The 17,531-nt window shown below is 45.6% G+C and overlaps 3 protein-coding genes across 6 annotated transcripts; 1 reads left to right on the top strand and 2 right to left on the bottom strand.

Moving 5' to 3' along the window:
* Positions 1–544: 544 nt before the first annotated feature.
* Positions 545–8,729, bottom strand: efs (embryonal Fyn-associated substrate). 3 transcript variants are annotated; one of them, XM_010748259.3, is made up of 8 exons: positions 8,511–8,729; positions 7,874–8,056; positions 5,922–7,235; positions 5,648–5,767; positions 3,889–4,833; positions 3,690–3,761; positions 2,638–2,895; positions 545–2,491 (listed from the first exon to the last, which is right to left on the bottom strand). In XM_010748259.3, the coding sequence occupies exons 2-8, from the start codon at positions 7,883–7,885 to the stop codon at positions 2,306–2,308; spliced, it is 2,907 nt and encodes a 968-aa protein (XP_010746561.3). In that variant the 5' UTR covers positions 7,886–8,056; positions 8,511–8,729; the 3' UTR covers positions 545–2,305. The 3 variants fall into 3 exon arrangements, with proteins under 3 accessions (XP_010746561.3, XP_027137085.1, XP_019118087.2); XM_027281284.1 differs by lacking the exon at positions 8,511–8,729 and adding an exon at positions 8,178–8,470; XM_019262542.2 differs by lacking the exon at positions 8,511–8,729 and having other exon boundaries at positions 7,874–8,155.
* Positions 8,730–9,710: 981 nt separating this feature from the next.
* On the top strand, positions 9,711–12,603 carry dhrs4 (dehydrogenase/reductase (SDR family) member 4). The gene is made up of 9 exons (XM_010748237.3): positions 9,711–9,860; positions 10,128–10,243; positions 10,344–10,521; positions 10,647–10,748; positions 10,823–10,893; positions 10,992–11,043; positions 11,834–11,968; positions 12,062–12,117; positions 12,206–12,603. Exons 1-9 carry the CDS (start codon positions 9,849–9,851, stop codon positions 12,318–12,320), a joined length of 837 nt encoding a protein of 278 aa, XP_010746539.3. The 5' UTR covers positions 9,711–9,848; the 3' UTR covers positions 12,321–12,603.
* On the bottom strand, positions 12,391–17,122 carry tinf2 (TERF1 (TRF1)-interacting nuclear factor 2). 2 transcript variants are annotated; one of them, XM_019262527.2, is made up of 10 exons: positions 16,801–17,122; positions 16,497–16,699; positions 15,535–15,642; positions 15,267–15,362; positions 15,057–15,167; positions 14,853–14,976; positions 14,078–14,747; positions 13,555–13,613; positions 13,381–13,460; positions 12,391–13,248 (listed from the first exon to the last, which is right to left on the bottom strand). In XM_019262527.2, the coding sequence occupies exons 1-10, from the start codon at positions 16,826–16,828 to the stop codon at positions 13,129–13,131; spliced, it is 1,599 nt and encodes a 532-aa protein (XP_019118072.2). In that variant the 5' UTR covers positions 16,829–17,122; the 3' UTR covers positions 12,391–13,128. The 2 variants fall into 2 exon arrangements, with proteins under 2 accessions (XP_019118072.2, XP_019118071.2); XM_019262526.2 differs by having other exon boundaries at positions 16,497–16,702.
* Positions 17,123–17,531: the final 409 nt, after the last annotated feature.

Raw genomic sequence — 17,531 nt, forward strand, 5'->3', positions numbered from 1 at the left:
TAGAAAAGAAGTAAACATACAATTTGAATGTATGTTTACTTCAAAAAAATAAACATATTGTTAAAAATGGAAAAGAAGTATAAAACGCAACAATTATTTTTTGGTTGATTTATGACAGCTTTATGCTACAAATTGGCCCAATTTCGACCTTTAAAACAATTTTAAGACTACTTTTAAAAACTTTATCTATTTTAAACTTTTTTTTTAATGGAAAAGAAGTAAACATAACATTTGATTGTATGTTTACTTAAAAAAATAATAAATATATTGTTCAAATGGAAAAGAAGTAGAAAACGCAACAATTATTTTTTGTGCAAAGATGAATTATGACAGCTTTATGCTACAAATTGGCCCAATTTCGACCTTTAAAACAATTTTAAGAGTACTTTTAAAAACTTTTATCTATTTTAAAGTATTTTTTTAAAATGTTTTTTAATTTTAAATGTTTAAAAAAAAACATTGTTAAAATGGAAAAGAAGTAGAAAACGCACCAATTACTTTGGCAAAAGATGATTTATGACAAATCAATAATCCAAAACACATGTTTAATTGCAAAAAAGATGTATTTGTGCATTCTGAGAACAGGAATACAAGACAGACAATCGAATGTAGTGTTAAGTAAAAAGAGGTGTAGGTCTGCTCACTGTAGGAGAAAGGGTTCACTTCTATACCTCAGCAAACATGGAGAACAGAGGACTCAAATGAGTTCATAGTGTAAAAAAAAAAAAAGTTCTTGTACAAAAGAAAATACAGCCATAATTTTTTTTTTTAACTGTAACAAAAGAAACATTACCCAGTAAAGTCACCCCTGGTGTAGGATGTGTGCATATATAAAAACGTAAGCAAATTAAAGCCATGCAAACTGGAAAGCAAAGAACCTAAAAACTGACAATAATAAATATAGAGCTAAAGGTTACTTGCCAGTCATGCTCTCTTCATACATACATACATTATAGAGCCTGTTTTTTTTTTGGCAGGGGGGTATTCATTCATAAGTAATACTTCAAAACCTCCACAAGGTGGCTCCGCAACAGAGAAAATGTAAAAGCAGGAGTACTCCCTCAGAGAAAGAATGATTTAAACTGAGCCACAGCTGAGGGGACGATTACGCAATGCCCCGGTGATACTGATTTGGATCTGAAAAATAAAAAACAGGTTAAGCAATATGATTGACGACACGGATCAAGTATTACGATCCGACTTCGAAGAGCACCAAAGAAGGATGAAGCCGGGCCAACGTGTGAAGATTTGTAGTGTAAATGTTTGTTCAACTTCCAGTCCACCACAGCTTCAGAGTCTGACGCTGGGCGATATGATATGTTATGACCTTCGTTTCCTTTAGTGTGTGACTTGAAACTTGTCAAAGCAAGATGTGACTAAAGCGCTGCTGACAGCAGGTGATCATCTTGCGGGAAAATGAAAAGCAAAGCATTAAAAAAAAGGCATGTGGAGACAGGTGAGCTCGGTGAACAGGTTCCTCGTGTATTGCCAGGCGACTATGTGACTGTGAGAAAGAACAGGATGAGGCAATTTCTCACCTATCTGCCATTAATCATGTCGCTGCATTGATTCTCAGTTATTATGTGAACCGATCAGACAAGAGATGCTTCTTGTAATCCGCCGTACTGCAGTTAATCTTTGCTTTCTACACAAAACACAACATATAGTTGCACAGATTAAAGGATGGAAGTCGAGCAAACTTCCCACTCCACTTGTCCCATTTTAATCTCCCCCAAACACTCAGTGTGCTGCTTCAACAGTTTCTCAATGAAAGATCACAAAAAGACTTCAAAGTATCACAGTAAAAAAAAAAAGTAGGTCAGAACCAGGATGTAAGGTCTCCTTCTGGGCTATTTCTGGAGAGAGGGGAGGGATGGCTAAATAAATAAGAGGAAGGAAGGAAAAGCGGCTATCATGTGAAGGGGGGAAAAAATATGGCAAACACAATAAAGCAAAAGCTCCCAAGATAAGCAGTCCGCACAGACGCTCAAAGCCATGGCGGGGGCTTCAAATATTCAATAAGTTAACACTCAAAAAGACAAGTGTGCCTGGCATCAAAGCACGGAGGTCAGTATATAAACAAAAGGCAAACCAACACACACTTTGCAGAGACAGAACCAACACAGTCCAAACCCAGCTTAGTAACAGCTGCAGCGAGGTTGAAAACACTTGTTCCAGCATTCAAACTTCGCTAGCGTCGATCCCGTTCGAACAAAACAAAACAACAAATAAGGCATTTCAAAGAGGGAAAATATAGGTGTAGTGTAAACAGAGTTTTTTTTTTCTTTTTACGTAAGCGATAATATCACGAAGATATTTCTGCCAGACGCTGGAGCAGAGTGGAGAAGCCGGCTGCTTGCTGGGAGAGCTCGGCGACGCGGTCCACCATCTCCTGGGTGGCGGATACTGATGGGTAGTTTTGTGCGGCGCCCTTTGTTGCCACGACGACTGACTTCAAGGCCTGGCAGAGTCGTCCCCCGGAAGTTGTGATCTGAAAAACACAATTATTGCACAGCTCTGATCAATTTTACTTTTTCAAAACTGCCTGTTATTGTCTATTAAGACAGACAAGGACGTGTCTCTCCTTGTATTTTTTCCTCTCATGATTTCACACAAACAAGTTTTTTCTTTGCATACCTTGGCCCGGAGGTCGGCAGAGGTGAGAAGGCGGGAGAGCGTGTCCCCGATGAACACGAGCTTGTGCGCCGTCACGATGAGACTCTTCCCTCGGGCGACGAAGATGCGGGGCGGTTGGTTCCCCTGGACGCTGCTGAAGAGCACGTCGATGGCGTCTGCCAGGCAGGACAGGTGAGCGAGGCTCTGAGAGGAGTAAAAAGACAGCAGCTCCGAGTCTTCCAGGGAGAGGGACACCGGGAGACCAGGGGACGGAGTCAGCTGTAAACGGGGTAAGAAAACATTAGTGTTTGTAGGTTTGTAACAGCGGATAACACAGCTTTAAACGTAAGCCTCTTCTCACTGAGTCTTCCACTGAACTTTAAAGCCAGACACAAACATATACAGTAGTACGTCAGCAAGTGGCACTGTTTAAAGAATGACTGGGCTTTTCTGTCGCTTATTGTCCCCGCAGCAGCGTCCCAGTCTATGTGAGGCAAGATTGTTAAGATTTTACAAGTGACCTCTTGTTTGTCAGTCTATGGCGCAACCGAGGAATCCGGCAAGGAGCGGAGAAAGAGAAAAAAAAAAAAAATGCAGACGGGAGTGATGAAACATGACCTCAGTATTAAGCAGCAGAAGGCAAGACTGACTTAAAGGGATAACACAAAACAATACGGGATTGTGATATTTGATTATGTGCGTCTAAGACTCATGTCTGACTGCACAAGTCTCCAGGTGCAGGCCTTGATGGATGGGCGTTCAGATTGAGGAGACAGATCAACAGGGGCTAATGTGATATTAAGTCAGGGGGTGTTGAGAAAACACGGCGAGTGTAGACTGTAAATGGGTTTCGGGCCACGGCAGGAGGCAAAGAGCTGCTGCAAGCGGGATTAATGAGTCACAGCGCTCATTAGTAAACAGGGCGCGCTGTGAACAGAGTGAATCAATGACTTATCTGTGTAGACTTGCTGCGTGTGTTCCCGTACAACAAAAAGTCGACGGCCTAGGAGCTGCAGGAGTTGAGGAATTTGTCCACGTAGGTAAAAAAAAAAATCCAAGAGGAAGAGACTCACCCTCTGCTCTGCAGTGATAGTTTGTGTTTGTCCGTTCTCGGTCATGGTGTCAGGAGGTGGCTCGGGTTTACCCTGATGTGGAAAAGAGAGCTGACTCAGACACATTTACAGGCCACGTTTCATTGTGTTGCAACTATAAATCTAATCATATCAATAGTTACAAGCATAAATGATACTGTACAACAATAAATCTAATGACCTGCAGCTTCACGTATCCAACACTGTCTCCCGTAGGTACTGGTGCAGGGATGGGAGTCAAGCCGATCCCTGCGTACTCATTGCTGGGGTCATCTTCTCCATCGACAGGCCCGACCGTCAGCGTCACGGTCGCTGGAGTGGGAGGTAAAGGGAAGGCAGGCTGAGGGGTTGGTGGCAGAGGCCTCTCCTGGATCCAGCTACCTTTACGGGAGCCCATCCCACCTCCAGACGACTTTCCGTCGGGCACTGGGAGAGCGGGCAGTGGCCTGCGAGAGAGGGATTCTTGGGAAGGCAGACGGGGACGGCCCTGAGCCTGCAAGAGCAGGGCGCTTTCCTCAAGCGAGCGCTGGACCTTCAACAAGTGTCCTTCAGATGGAGGAGCGGTGCCGACGGCGGAGAGCTCCGCCAGAAGGTTCGACAGCCGAGCCCACGCCTGCTGAAGAGGCGGCGGGGGGTCATCCGAATGACTGGCTTTCCAGGTGGACAGGATTTCAGCCAACGAGGTGGCCAGGTCCCGCGACGACAGAGCGGAGGGCGAGCAGGAGAGCGTGCTCAGCACCGAGTGGACAAGGTTGGAAAGCGAGGCTCGCCACTGCACGTCGCCTGAGCCGTTACTGGAGACGGAGAGGCGGCGAGTAGAGGTGGAGGACGACGACAAAGAGTGAGGGAGCACTTCGGAAGTCAACGCAGGCATGTCATAGATGCCGCAGTCGGGCTCGGACAAGTCCCCGTTATGACCTCCGCCGCTGGCTCGTTTCTCAGAACTGGGAACGCGATAGACCTGTCCGACCTGGATGCTTTCCTCGCTACAGAGGCTGGTGATGGACTCCCCCGGGCCCAGAGGCACACCGGGAAGCGTAGGGACACTGTATACATCGTCATCGACTTCATCGGGGTGGATGTCTGCCGTGGACACGTTCAGGGTGATGGTGGGGACATCGTAGACCTGCAAGACAGAGGAATCGTGCATGTCGTTCACCTTATGATTGCATGTACAGACAGATCATTTCTGTGTGCACAATATAGCCACACAGAGTTTGCAACAATAAAATGTAGTGTGCTGTGAGTTTATGACACTTTAAACCTGACATGGATGATCAAACCGAACCGGTTTAAGTGGGCAGAGACACATTTGTCCCCTTAAACAGCTAAGTGCCAAAACAAGGGAGGCTGCAGTCCACATATCCCAGGCAAAGAGAAAACATAACCCAACAGCTGGCAGACATATTTAAGCAACATTAAAAAGAAGGGGAGACCACGCTCACTGGAGGGGGGGGCAGGGCGCTGATGGTATGGCCTTGGCATGGCCCTGACAGGTGGGTGTGACTGGGAAAAAAATAGCTGCAGCACTTGGGACTGGATAGACAGGCTCCCGCAGCAGACAGAGACAGGTGTGGCCTCGCCTCGGAGGGGGGGGGGGGGACGCAGACGGATGGTGGAATGTGTTAAAGAAATGGTGACAGGGCGTTTGATTGTCATCTCTTGTTGCTGCTTCGCTTGTACAGACATGAATTCGACGGTTTGCCGCGGTTCCCAGCAACTTTTTCTTTTGGGGTCAGTAATAACTTTCGCAGGGATTATCATTTCACTGTGAGAAAACTGGAAGAGCTGCATCGTCCACTGCGAGAAAGCACGAACATACGGTAGCTCATATTGTTGTAGACGCTGTTTAAATGAAAACTGCATGTAATTGTATAAGAGAAGATTAAATACACTCAACTAACATCTATCTTTCTATTCAAACGATCTGTTGTCTTTACCTCGGTCTCAGAGTCCAGCTGTGGTGGGACACTACGAGGGGTGTCATAGATGCCGTCATCGTCGCCAAGGGAAGATGGGACAGGACGCTGCCACCTGCCACTCGGAGGGGTGTCATACACCTAATCGAGGCAACGAAAGCATGCAACCAAATGATGATTGTATGTCTTGATCAATCAAACACATTATTGAAAGCAAATACTGCCAACTCCATGAGATAAAAGACATTTGAGCCATTACAGTGTGTAAAGCAGCTAAACAACAGCCGTCACAAACCTGATCGTCCGCAGGATCTGAGTAATCCTGACTTTCCCCGGTTTTGTTCTGCACGTTGTTGCTTTTCTCCAGACCATTGTTCATCCTTTCCTCGCTGCTCGGAGGAGTTCCCCTCTGTTTGTCTACGTCTTGCTGCAGCTTTGCAGGAGTGACCTGAACGCTGGGTTTGGAGGCAGAATCTGGGGCAGCGTCCTTCCTGGTGACTCCCCTCACTGGAGGTGCAGGTGGAGGAGGTTTGCGGGCAAAGTTCGGTGATCCGGGAACCCTGATCTGTCCTGCTCTGACCAGCAAAGGGGACCCCCGGTGACAGGCCATGCTGGGTTTGCCCCGGGAGACGGCGGGGTTGGGTGGAACTCCCTTGAGAAGAGGTCTAGGAGATGCTTGCACGGGAGTTAGTGAAGATGGGTGCTGGTGGGCCAGAACTGTGGCAGGAGTCCTGTGAAGGCTTGCTCCCATAGGGGTGGGCGTTTGGTACATCCCAGGGGTGTCCTGGCTCACTTTAGGCTGTGGGGTACCGGGTGTTCCAGCTATGACGGAGGGGCCATTAGAGCAGCCAGTGGTGGCCAAAACTCCTCCTGTTGGTGATTGGTAAACATCGTCACCTGCGAGCGGTGTACCTTTTGGCACCAAGTAACAGTCGTCCGAGTGTCCTGTTGTTAGTGTTTCTCTAGGAACTAGATATGTAGTGTCCTCTGGTTCATCAGCAGCCCTTGGAACTCCAGTGGGGGCGAGGTACACCGATTCTGGAGCCATGAGCGCTCCTGGCTGCCTGGCAAGCTGAGCTGCTGAAGGCATGGGGCTTACCGGAGTCTGATAAAGTGTTCCTGTCACTTCTGTGCCTCGTCCTCTCAGAGAGGGCGAGCGTGGACGCCCCGCCACCCCAAGGTCCCAGTCAGGCCTGGGCCTAGTGCCAGAGCTGGAGTGCGAGCGTGGGCGCCCCCCCTCGACTCTGCGGAGCTCCCCGGGCCTCGAGCCAGCTCCAACTCCTCGTCCCTCACCCACAGCCGGCGGGGAACGATACACTCCATCTACGTCCTCTGCGCTACCGCCGACAGCAGTCCGAGCCAGCGGGGAGCCAGGAGACAAGTAGACTGCGTCCTCATGACGGACGTCTTGACCTGGGGGCGGGGCGGTCTGGAGGAGTCGAAGGCGGTTGGCAGGGGCGATCCCCTGCCTGCCGTGCAGGGAGCAGAGCCACCAGCCCGGCCCGCCACTCTGCTCCTGTTCGAGCACCATCAGGATGTCTCCCTTTCGGAAAGCCAGCTCCTCCGGGCTCTCTGCCGTGTTGTCAAACAGCGCCTTTGCCAATACCGTCTGACAAGAGAGAGAGAGAGAGTAGAAATCATCAAAACACGGAGCCTCACACAAACGGCCACGTTAATCCACACAGGCTGGAGTCTCGCATCTGCACACCACAAACAAACAACTACATTGATGTCGCAATGCCAAGTCAGTCAGGGGTATAAAAAGGTCGATTGTTTGGAGCTGCTGAATGGAGAGTGAATAGGAGTGAATAGGGAAGATCTCGTAAAAACTCATGCATGAGAAAGAGAGAGAGAGAGAGAGAGAGAGAGAAAACAAACATCCACCCTTGCATCATGACAAACTCAAAATCCACAGCTGTGTCCGGGATCGTGAAGCGGAGAGAAGAGAAAGAGAGGGGGGCACAGTCAGGGAGGATCAATGATCAAAATGGACACAAGAGCTTAATGGTAATGAGCGAGATGAGAGGGAGGGGGGGGAGGGGACGAGAGGCACATCTGTCCCTTACTGTTTAGGGCTTAATTGCCAACCCAAAGCCAGAGAGTCAAGCCGCCCCCCCCTTTCATTTTCTAAAACCAACCCCCTGGGGACAAGCAGGCTCTATTGAGCCATGTGGGACCCTCTTAAAAACAGTAATGGAGGCATATAGAAGGTATATATTTTCACAACAAAAGAGAGACAATACTCACGGAGACAGACATGGTCGCTTGTTAAGTCTCGGTCAAGAGAAACTATAAATTCATGTAGTGTCCCGGTCAGGGTCGGGGTCATCCATCTAAGACCAGGCTGTGGTCCTCATGGATGTGTGAAGCAGCAGCAGCAGAGCAGCTGAGTCTGGGCAGGACACATCGTAAAGCTCCTCATAAGGGATCCTGTTCAAAAAATAAAACAAAAAAAAGAGGCAGACTGTTTCTCACGTTGTGAACACACAGCTAGTCCACCTCGTATGAAGTGTGAAGTGAAATGAAAGCCGGAGCGAGCGAGCGGTAACACCTGTCTGCCCTTTTTTCCACGCCCCGGTAACGTTACGTGAACGCAACGCAGAGCTACCGTTAGCTTAGCACGGCGGATAGATAAATAACCTCGCTTTCAAACACACATATAAATATTTATCACAGCTCAGTGTGTGTGGACGCAGTCTGCGCTACATGATAGTTAATCCCAGCTATGGTGAGGTGAGCTGTGTGGTGTTGTCGAGGCCTCGGGGAGACACTGTTAGCTTCCCGCTGCTAAAAAAAAAAAAACGCTAAAGTTGGAAACAACAATGGCCACCGAGGAAGAAATGACCAACGTCCGCACGCGCAGCAGCCGTTATCCGTTAATTACCTCGTTTGTTTTTTTCACAGTCGATGATTTGTTAAAAAAAAAAAAAAAATCACTTCTTTTCAGGCGTGGAAATCTGTGGCCATTGGCGTTCAATCATCTCCGGCGATGACAACAACGTTTATCTCCTCCTCCTCCACCACCTCCTCCTTCTCCTCCTCCCGGTGCTCCGCTTTAGACCAATCCAGCTGCTGTGACGTCGTGCACGTACGCGCGCACGCACTCGGAATCACGCCGACTCAGTGATTGGCTTTTGTTTCTCTTTTTTATAGGGGTGCGTTCATGTACGTGAGATTGTAGTCGGTAAATCAGAAAACTGAAGAAGAAAACACGAAAATACGACTCGTAATACTGCTATCATCGGTCGGTACAGGAAAAAAAAAGTTATATAGAGTTATATAGTTTATATATTTATATTTTGTTCTTAATTGATGATTTTATTTAACTGTTATTTATTATACAAAGACTAAATTCTTTATAAGGGTTTAGATTTACATATTGCATTTTTTTTTTGTTTCTGTTATTTTCTGTCTACTCTCATTTATTGTAAGGTGTCCTTGGGTGACAGAAAGGCGCCCATGAAATAAAATGTATTATTATTATTATTATTATTATTATTATTATTATTATTATTATTATTATTATTATTAAACAATAGGATATCGTATAGGTGTATAGGGTTAAAGTTTTGTTTTCCTTGCTATCATTTACTATCTCACTTACCGTTTGGGAGCTGCTGTAACAAAAACAATTTCCCTGCGGGGATTAATAAAGTATTTCTGATTCTGATTCTGATTCTGATGATTACTTGTTTAACATAACCTTGAATTCCTGGAGTATTGTAACAAAAATAATTTCCCCCTGGGATTATTATAAGTATTTGTGATTCTGATTCTGATTGTTTGGACGGACTCGGTTGTACAATTGAATTAAAGAAGCGAGTTGTTTGCTGGGTGCTTTTATTTTGACAGCTGGTTTGCCTTACGCCCGGAAAGCTCGTTTTTTGGTAGGGGTGCGTTCATGGACGGTGAGAATGTAGTCGGTAAATCAGAAAACTGAAGAAGAAAACACGAAAATACGCCTCGTAATACTGCTATCATCGGTCGGTACAGGCAAAAAAATCCCCTGAATAAATTGTGTGATTGTTTGGACGGACTGAGTTGTACAATTGAATTAAAGAAGCGGGCTTTTTTGGGTGGGTGCTTTTATTTTGACAGCTGGCTTGTCTTACACCCGTATCTTATCCGTACACACGAATCGTCGGTAGTCAAGGTCCAAGTTGGACACTTTGAGGGTTTTCTACAAAATCCTGCTTCTGTACAACCTCATGCTCAGTTTTGCATGAACTACAGGGTGAGAAGCTCATCTTGATCGTATTCACATGCTTTGCATTGGTTGTTTATATAATGTAGCATAAAGTTGCTTGAGCCTGCCATTGTGGTTAAAAAAAACTATTTTATTTATAATTTCTGTTGCTTCATAATGGATCAATAAGTGTGTTAGTGTTAGTTTAAGTAACTAATCAAACTGTAGTGTCTCTCATGTGCACCCCTGCTGTCAGGGTCCAGATGACCTCTGCCCCAGTTCCACAGTGTTTTCATGACTGTTGTCTGTTCACAGGTGATGTTGAGGAGTGTGTTCAGGTGCCTCAGGACCAACACTGTTGCTGGCCAAAGAAATATGTCTCAGAGTAGCTTTGCTGGAAAGGTAGCCATAGTTACTGCCTCCACAGCTGGGTAAGATTGACACAATATGGTGTTCTGCAGCTTGTGTCCTGGTGATCTCATATAGACTCAGAGATGCTCTTCTTCTTCATCTTCTCCTCCTCCTCCTCAGAATCGGTCTAGCAGCAGCCCAGGCTCTGGGAAAAAGAGGAGCCCACGTGGTGCTGAGCAGCCGACGGCAGGCCAACGTGGACGAGGCTGTGGCACTGCTGCGGAGCCAGAACATCCAAGTGACCGGGACCACCTGTAATGTTGGCAAGGGAGAGGACAGAGAAAAACTGGTTCAAACGGTGAGTAATGTTTTTATTTAGCAACCAGAATTATACTGTTTTCAGACCAGCTTGGGCTGCGTGTCCATAATTATGAGGTTGTGACGTACAACCTCAATAATATTCATATTCTGTGTTTGGGACAGACTCTGGATCAGTGCGGGGGCATCGATATTTTGGTGTCCAACGCAGCAGTGAACCCTTTCTTTGGAAACATCATGGACTCCACGGAGGACGTCTGGGACAAGGTACACATATGAAGCTCCTGTATCTGAGAAACAATTCTTCGTCCTGCTCTTATTTTTATGACATTTCTTTCTAGATCCTGTCTGTAAATGTGAAATCAGCCTTCCTCCTGACTAAGCTGGTGGTGCCTCATATGGTCAAGAGGGGGTGAGTGGGAGAAGATGACACATACAGCACTTTATAAAACTATAAAACTGTCCACCGTGTATTTAATTACATAAGATCTATTTGCATGTCTCTTTCAGAGGGGGAAACGTGGTGTTTGTGTCGTCTGTGGCTGGATACCAACCAATGCAGGTCAGTGAGAGTATAAGTAGAACATGTATCTCAAACATATTTACATTTATAGAAACAGCAGTGAAGGTAATTTAGTTTGAATTCTAACAGACAGAAAAGATGATCTTTCGTACGTGCATTTCTTATTGTGGGTGGGTGTTTTTCTTTCATTTCCACCACACCCTTGTGGATGATGTGCCTAAAATAATACAAATTGACTATTTTTGCGTGGTTGGACTGATGGACTGCTTTGGTACGGAAACGCCGTGGATTATTTTGATGAAAGGGCATGCCAGAGGGATGAGCATTTAATCAATAATACATATTTTACTTATTTTTACACAGTAAGAGCAATCTGTGTAACACTGGGTTGTCTTTGGCTGTGGTGGTGCAGTGATTCACACCTGGATGAACCTTTCTGTGTGGAGTTTGCGCCTTCTCCCTGTGTCTGCAGTCCAAAGACATCCACTCAATAGGTTATTTGGTGACTGAATGTTTGTTTATCTGTAGCTGGTGACTTGTCCAGGTTGTACCCCAGCTGGGATAAGCTCAAGCTACCCACGACCCTGATAAGGAATAGAATAGCAACCACACACACTCCAAGACGTGCAAATGTAGAGATGGAGTGTTGGGCAGTCACGTAGCGGCACCCTGGAAGCAGTCAGTACCTTCTCAGTGCTCGGGAGGTGAACTGGCACCTCTACAGCTCAGACTTTGGTCCATGCTGGACTTGAACCTAGATGCATCGACCAACATCCTAATTTTAAAAGACATAAAAACAGTTCTATCTACTGACTTTCCGTGTCTGCAGGCCCTGGGTCCTTACAGCGTGAGTAAAACAGCACTGCTGGGTCTGACCCGGGCGCTGGCTCCTGAGCTGGCTCACAGTAACATAAGAGTCAACTGCGTGGCACCTGGAGTTATCAAGACGCGCTTCAGCTCTGCGGTGAGGTTATTGTTCTCAGATATTCTGTTCGTCTTCGACCTCACACGATTCCATTTCACTTGAGTCCCGTTTTTTCTTTGTTTATTCACTCAGTTATGGGAAAACGAAGACATCGTGGACGACTTTAAAAGGCAGCTCTGCATTAAAAGGTACAGCTTATACTATACCATGCTATGCGCACATGTATGTGTATGATTAAAAATCAAAATTCACATTTTGCTCCGTTTTTCTCTTCAGAATAGGAGAGCCAGAGGAAATTGGTGGAGTGATTGCCTTCTTGTGCTCTGAGGAGGCGTCCTACATCACGGGAGAGACCATCACAGTGACAGGAGGGATGGCCTGTCGACTCTAAAAATCTGAATCTCAGACAATTTGCACACCTAATTGTGTGTTCCTGTGTAGATATTGATTTGATTGTGATATTTTTATTACTTCCACTACTCATCTGAAGTGTTGGCACAGCACAGCCAGGATAAAGCCGGACTAGACTAATGACACCGTAATATGAGAGCTCTAACCAGTTATTGAAGATTTTGGGTGTTTGTGAATTACTGTGTAAAGATTTCTAATCAAGACGTGAACATGTATCCAGCATCCTGAAAGTCTTTGTACTTACCTGGCATTAAATTTTTAAATAAACAGAAAGGTTTCAGTTAATGCTAGTGAGACATTTCAGGACGTAAATATATAAACGGCTGACAAACCCAGATCACACATTGCTTCAGTTAGACACCAGGAGCGTGGTTTAATGTGTATCATACAAGTAAAATGACACTTGAACAAAGTTAATGAAATGCAAAATAATGTACAAAGTGTGACTGCAACGTCAAAAACATTTATTATTATTTGAGCATGTTACGGGTTTAAAATATTTCTAAAAGTTGCAGATATCGTCTGGTCTTTTTACAAGCAATTAAAAATAAAGTTTATTTATATGACAGTTCCCATGATTAGTTACATACATACATTTCAGGGTTTCTTATGACAACTTATTCAAGTTAAAACCGACATGATTCAGCTACAATACATTACACAAGAGAAAGATTAAAAGTTGCAGTTTATTTTTCTGGCTTTTCTGTCGCTGCAGCCGGTGGAGAAAACCACCTACAGGCACAGTCAAAGTCTTTTCTCAAACTTGGCAGTGAAAAAATCCAATTTCATCACCTGCGTTTGCTTCCAGTGGACGGCAAGTCCCGCCGTGTCATCCCGGGTTTCCAGTACTCCCTCAGTGTGGGGACATAAGTGCCGTGTTTGGTCTTGTAGTAGCGCTTCATAAACAACTGAAGGAGACAGAGTCAGTTAGAAAACACTGAACAAACTATTTATCTGTTAAAATTGACACATTTTCAAGGATTTTCACTGCCCATGGAGACCCTGACTCCTCATGGTTGTCACAATTGTCAAATACATACTCTGCCTTTGAAGTTCTTTGTCGCCTCGTCCTCAGAGTCAGCCACATAGTCTTCACCATCTCCTGGAACGATCAGCGTCTCTAAACGGAGAAAGTAAACATAGTTGAACTAAATCCATGTATGTGATTTTTTTACACTGTCGCTAATCTTCTTTGCATGATTTGTTAAAATCACCTGTGTTCATCCGTTGATGCGACGGAGAGCTGCTTATACTCGGTAACACAGGATGATTTCTGTCAAGTAGAGACAAGATAATTCAACCGTTAGGTCAGAGTTTCAACAGCTGGCAAACGGTGAACGGTTATTAAGATGCTTACTGTTTTGCTTTGCTCTAAAAAACAACCAGCCAAATCTCAATGATAAAGCTTTTTAAAGTTGCTCTTTATACAAACTACATATTAAAATCATTGCTAATATCCCAGAGAGAGACAGAAGAACCAAATGAAACCAGAAACATTGAACTAAATCAGTTGTTTTTATTGTATTTGTAGGGCTTGAACCACAGTCTATGATGCTAGTAAAGAGGCCACAATGTGTAACTTTCTATTTGATTCATTTAAAATATCTATCTATATAAATATCAATTACCGAAAGATCAGCTTGTTAAATGGTCTGGTTCTGTCATGTAACCGCACTGACAAAAACATTTATAACTAGGAAGTAAGATACAGGAAGCATGTATTTCCATGTCTCTTACTCTTTATCATCCAGGCCATGAAAATCCAAGTCAGGCTTTCGTGGTTTGACCGGTGACTTCCTCCTCTGATTATGCTGTTTCGTATGTGAGGATCTTCCTTCTCTACCAGTCCTGTCAGTGCTAGACGAAGTCGGTGACAGTTTTTCAATAACAACTGTGGGTTGGCTGCTCAGACAGGACACGAAAATGGAGCGGAGGGACGGATCCTCGGGCAGGTGCAGCGTTTTGACTCCCAGCTGGTTCATGGAGGTTTCCAGGCCAGCCATCCTCTTTTTCCCAGATCTGATCGTGCCCCACACCTCTTCCTCCTCATCCGAGTCACTTTCTATTCTGTTGGGATGCTTGCGTTTCACCCCGCTGCGTCTTTCTGCGGCATTCTTTCCCTCCTCCACTTGTTCTCCGCCCTCTTTCGCTTCAACATCTTCGGGGTTTTGTCTCTGTTTGAGCATGGTGAATTTCTCTTTTGTCTTTTTATTGGCAGAGATCATAACCGGCACATTCTCGTTAGATATTAGCCCAATAACAGGTTTGATAAATGTTGTTTCGTCTCTTGTGTGTGTGTGGTTAGACTGGTATGCGGCGGCAGCTCCCGTTGGCTGATTTGAAGGCACTCTTCCAGAGGGTGCCAGCGAAGTCAGGATGGAGTCTCCCATGTTTGGAGGGAGGGACGCTGTAAAAAACAACAAACACATGAATAGCAAGAATAATTAGGAATCTACATTGAAAAAGCACCCAGTCCTCCTCGCAAGAAGCCAAGAAGTGATCTAGTCCTAACCTGCAGTTTCCAGATGACCCAGACAGGTTTGATGTTCAAGCAGTATCTTCAGGAGCTGGGGTTGGGTGGCTGCACGTGCACACTCCTCCAGGACAGGAGGGGCGTCGCTGAGCCACGACACAGTCTGGAGACAGATCAGTTAAAGTCGTTAGAGGCTAATATACAACCAGTTTTAAAATCAGTGGGCATCTTTAGATCTGCTACCTGAGCTAGGTTGGGAACTGGAAGCAGCTGGTCCAGTCGGATCAAAAACTCCCACAGCAGCTTCTCCAGCTCCTGGTCAAACTTTGGACCGTAATCCACAGGAAACTCCTCCTGTCAGAGGAGAGAAGAAGAAGAATTTTTGGTCTTGGTCATTCCTGCGTACATCAACGATCACAGTAGAGGTGTTTAGTTTGAAGTGGATGGACTCACCTTGAAGAAGTGCTCTCTCTCTGTTGGGTCTTTAAGCAGCATGAAAACCAATGAATGGAAACCTTCCACTGTTCGCAGAATTTTTACATCCCTCTTCTAGGAGACAAAAAAAGAAAAAGACACTTTTGCACTACAGTCCAGGTAAACACACCTTCTTCATTAACCACGTAAATAATATTGTGACGTTTAGTTCTGTATCAATGTAAACGCGTCAATGTGTGTGGCTTTTGTTTGGAAGATAAGCTTACAATGTCAAATCTAAATTTACCATAGTGTGAGCGGAGGAGGTCGACAGAGCAGCAGGAGCACGGATCCTTTCCAGGTGTGACATGATCACCTTCTCATCGGGCTGTGTGCGGCACAGCTCCAAGATTAACTGAAAGAGAAGGTGACGGTTGATTAATAATAATAAAGTTTATTCACTACAGTACCTTTCACAGAGCAAGGGCACAACGTGCTTTAACAGGCACTATACAGCGAGAAAGGTCAGTTTGATTAAATGGATTGTGGGCAGCAGAACATAAGGAGGAGCTCTCTCCCTTTAGTCATGCACAAGGAACAACTAGTATGGCCTATAGACCCAAGTGACCTACTTGTGTGATAAGGTTGGAGCAGATCAGAGATGTTTTCTGGCGTCTGACTGTGCAGGGCTCTTTATGTATGAATGAATGAATCCTAAATTCGATGGGAAGTCAGTGTAAAGCACATAAAATGGGTGTGAATGGGAGGAAGACCCAGGACACGCTGGAGGGACTATGTCTCTCGACTGGCCTGGGAACACCTTGGGTTCCCCCTGGGAGAGCTGGATGAAGTGGCCCTGCTGAAGCTGCTGCCCCCACAACCCGTTAAAAACAGATAAAGCGGGAGGAGACGAGACGATGATGTGTGTTGTTCTTCAAGACCTGGTCTACGGCCCTGCAGCAGACCGTGGACGGCTGAGAGGCGCCTTGCTGAGGCAGGTGAGAAAGAGGGGAGTTGCTCTAAGTCAGCCCTGAGTATGTGGCAATGTTTCTTAAGTGGAAGAAATAAAAACAGAGAGACAGGCAGGGTCGCACATCCCAAAATCCAGAGGTGGATCAGAGCGCCAGGAGCAGAAAAGGTGGTACATGCGTATAGTATCGACAGTGAAGGACACAGTGAAGGAAACATCCAAGGACCACAGGCCAGAGCCAGAGAGGAAGGACCTTTTTTCCCCTCATCCACCTTTGTGTGGCATCTTTAAAAACTCACCCGTCCTCTCAGCCCCAGTGCCAGCTTGCCCTGGTGTCTCACAGTGAGCAGGCCGGGGACTGTCTCACAGGCTGCTGTCACAAACTCCTCCACCACGCCGTACTGCACCACGTCCCTCTGCTTCATCACCGTCCACAGGGCCGCGGACACCAGGCGCACAGGCGGGGCCAGGAGCTGGAGGGCGGCGAAGGGAAGGCTGGCGTCTGCTGACGTCACGGTAAACAAACGTTACACTACACTCACGGGAAGTAATCCGAGTACATGCTGTCAGATACACCATATTTTAATGTGCTGTTATACTCACCGCTGTCTTTTGGTTTTCCTGTGGCCATTCCCTTGACTCAGGTAACCACGGCAACGACCAAAAAAACCGACGTTAAACACACCGACTCAACCGTTAGCTTAGCAACTGAAGACAGACCGCTTTAAAAGCTTCACCGGCTGCTCGCCGACGCGAAGTTATGTAGGAAAACACCGCAGAGATGATGTTTACCGACTCAGGTGACAGCTGTCGCGACACAAGCGGCGGCGGCGCCGTCGTTTGACCGTCAGAAACAAAGCTAACGACAACAACCCGCGTCAAAAGTTGCGCCTCGCATCCTCCCGCCTTCAGTGGAATAATATGAGAGCGCTTGTATCTTCACGTTGGGTGTACCGAAGGGGCGGAGCTTAAGGAGGAGGGGTGGTTAAAACGCATCGGTTCGAAAGAGAAACTCCGACCACGCGCGCGCTGGAAAGTGATATAAGCAAGCGCGCCCAAAAGTTGTTTACAGGATATGATGTAGGAAGTAGAGAAGCTCTGTGAGTGTGTTATGATGGTTAAAGTAAATAAATAAATAAAATTAAAAAATGTGTTATGATGGTTAAAGTAAATAAATAAATAAAATTAAAAAACAAAATGTGTTATGATGGTTAAAGTAAATAAATAAATAAATAAATAAAATTAAAAAAATAAAATTAGAAACTACATGTGTTATGAATGGTTAAAATAATTAAATATAAATATAAAAAACTATGTGTTCTGCTGGGTTAACA

The sequence above is a fragment of the Larimichthys crocea genome, chromosome I (assembly GCF_000972845.2).
Source record: "Larimichthys crocea isolate SSNF chromosome I, L_crocea_2.0, whole genome shotgun sequence".
In the NCBI taxonomy this organism is placed as follows: domain Eukaryota; kingdom Metazoa; phylum Chordata; class Actinopteri; family Sciaenidae; genus Larimichthys; species Larimichthys crocea.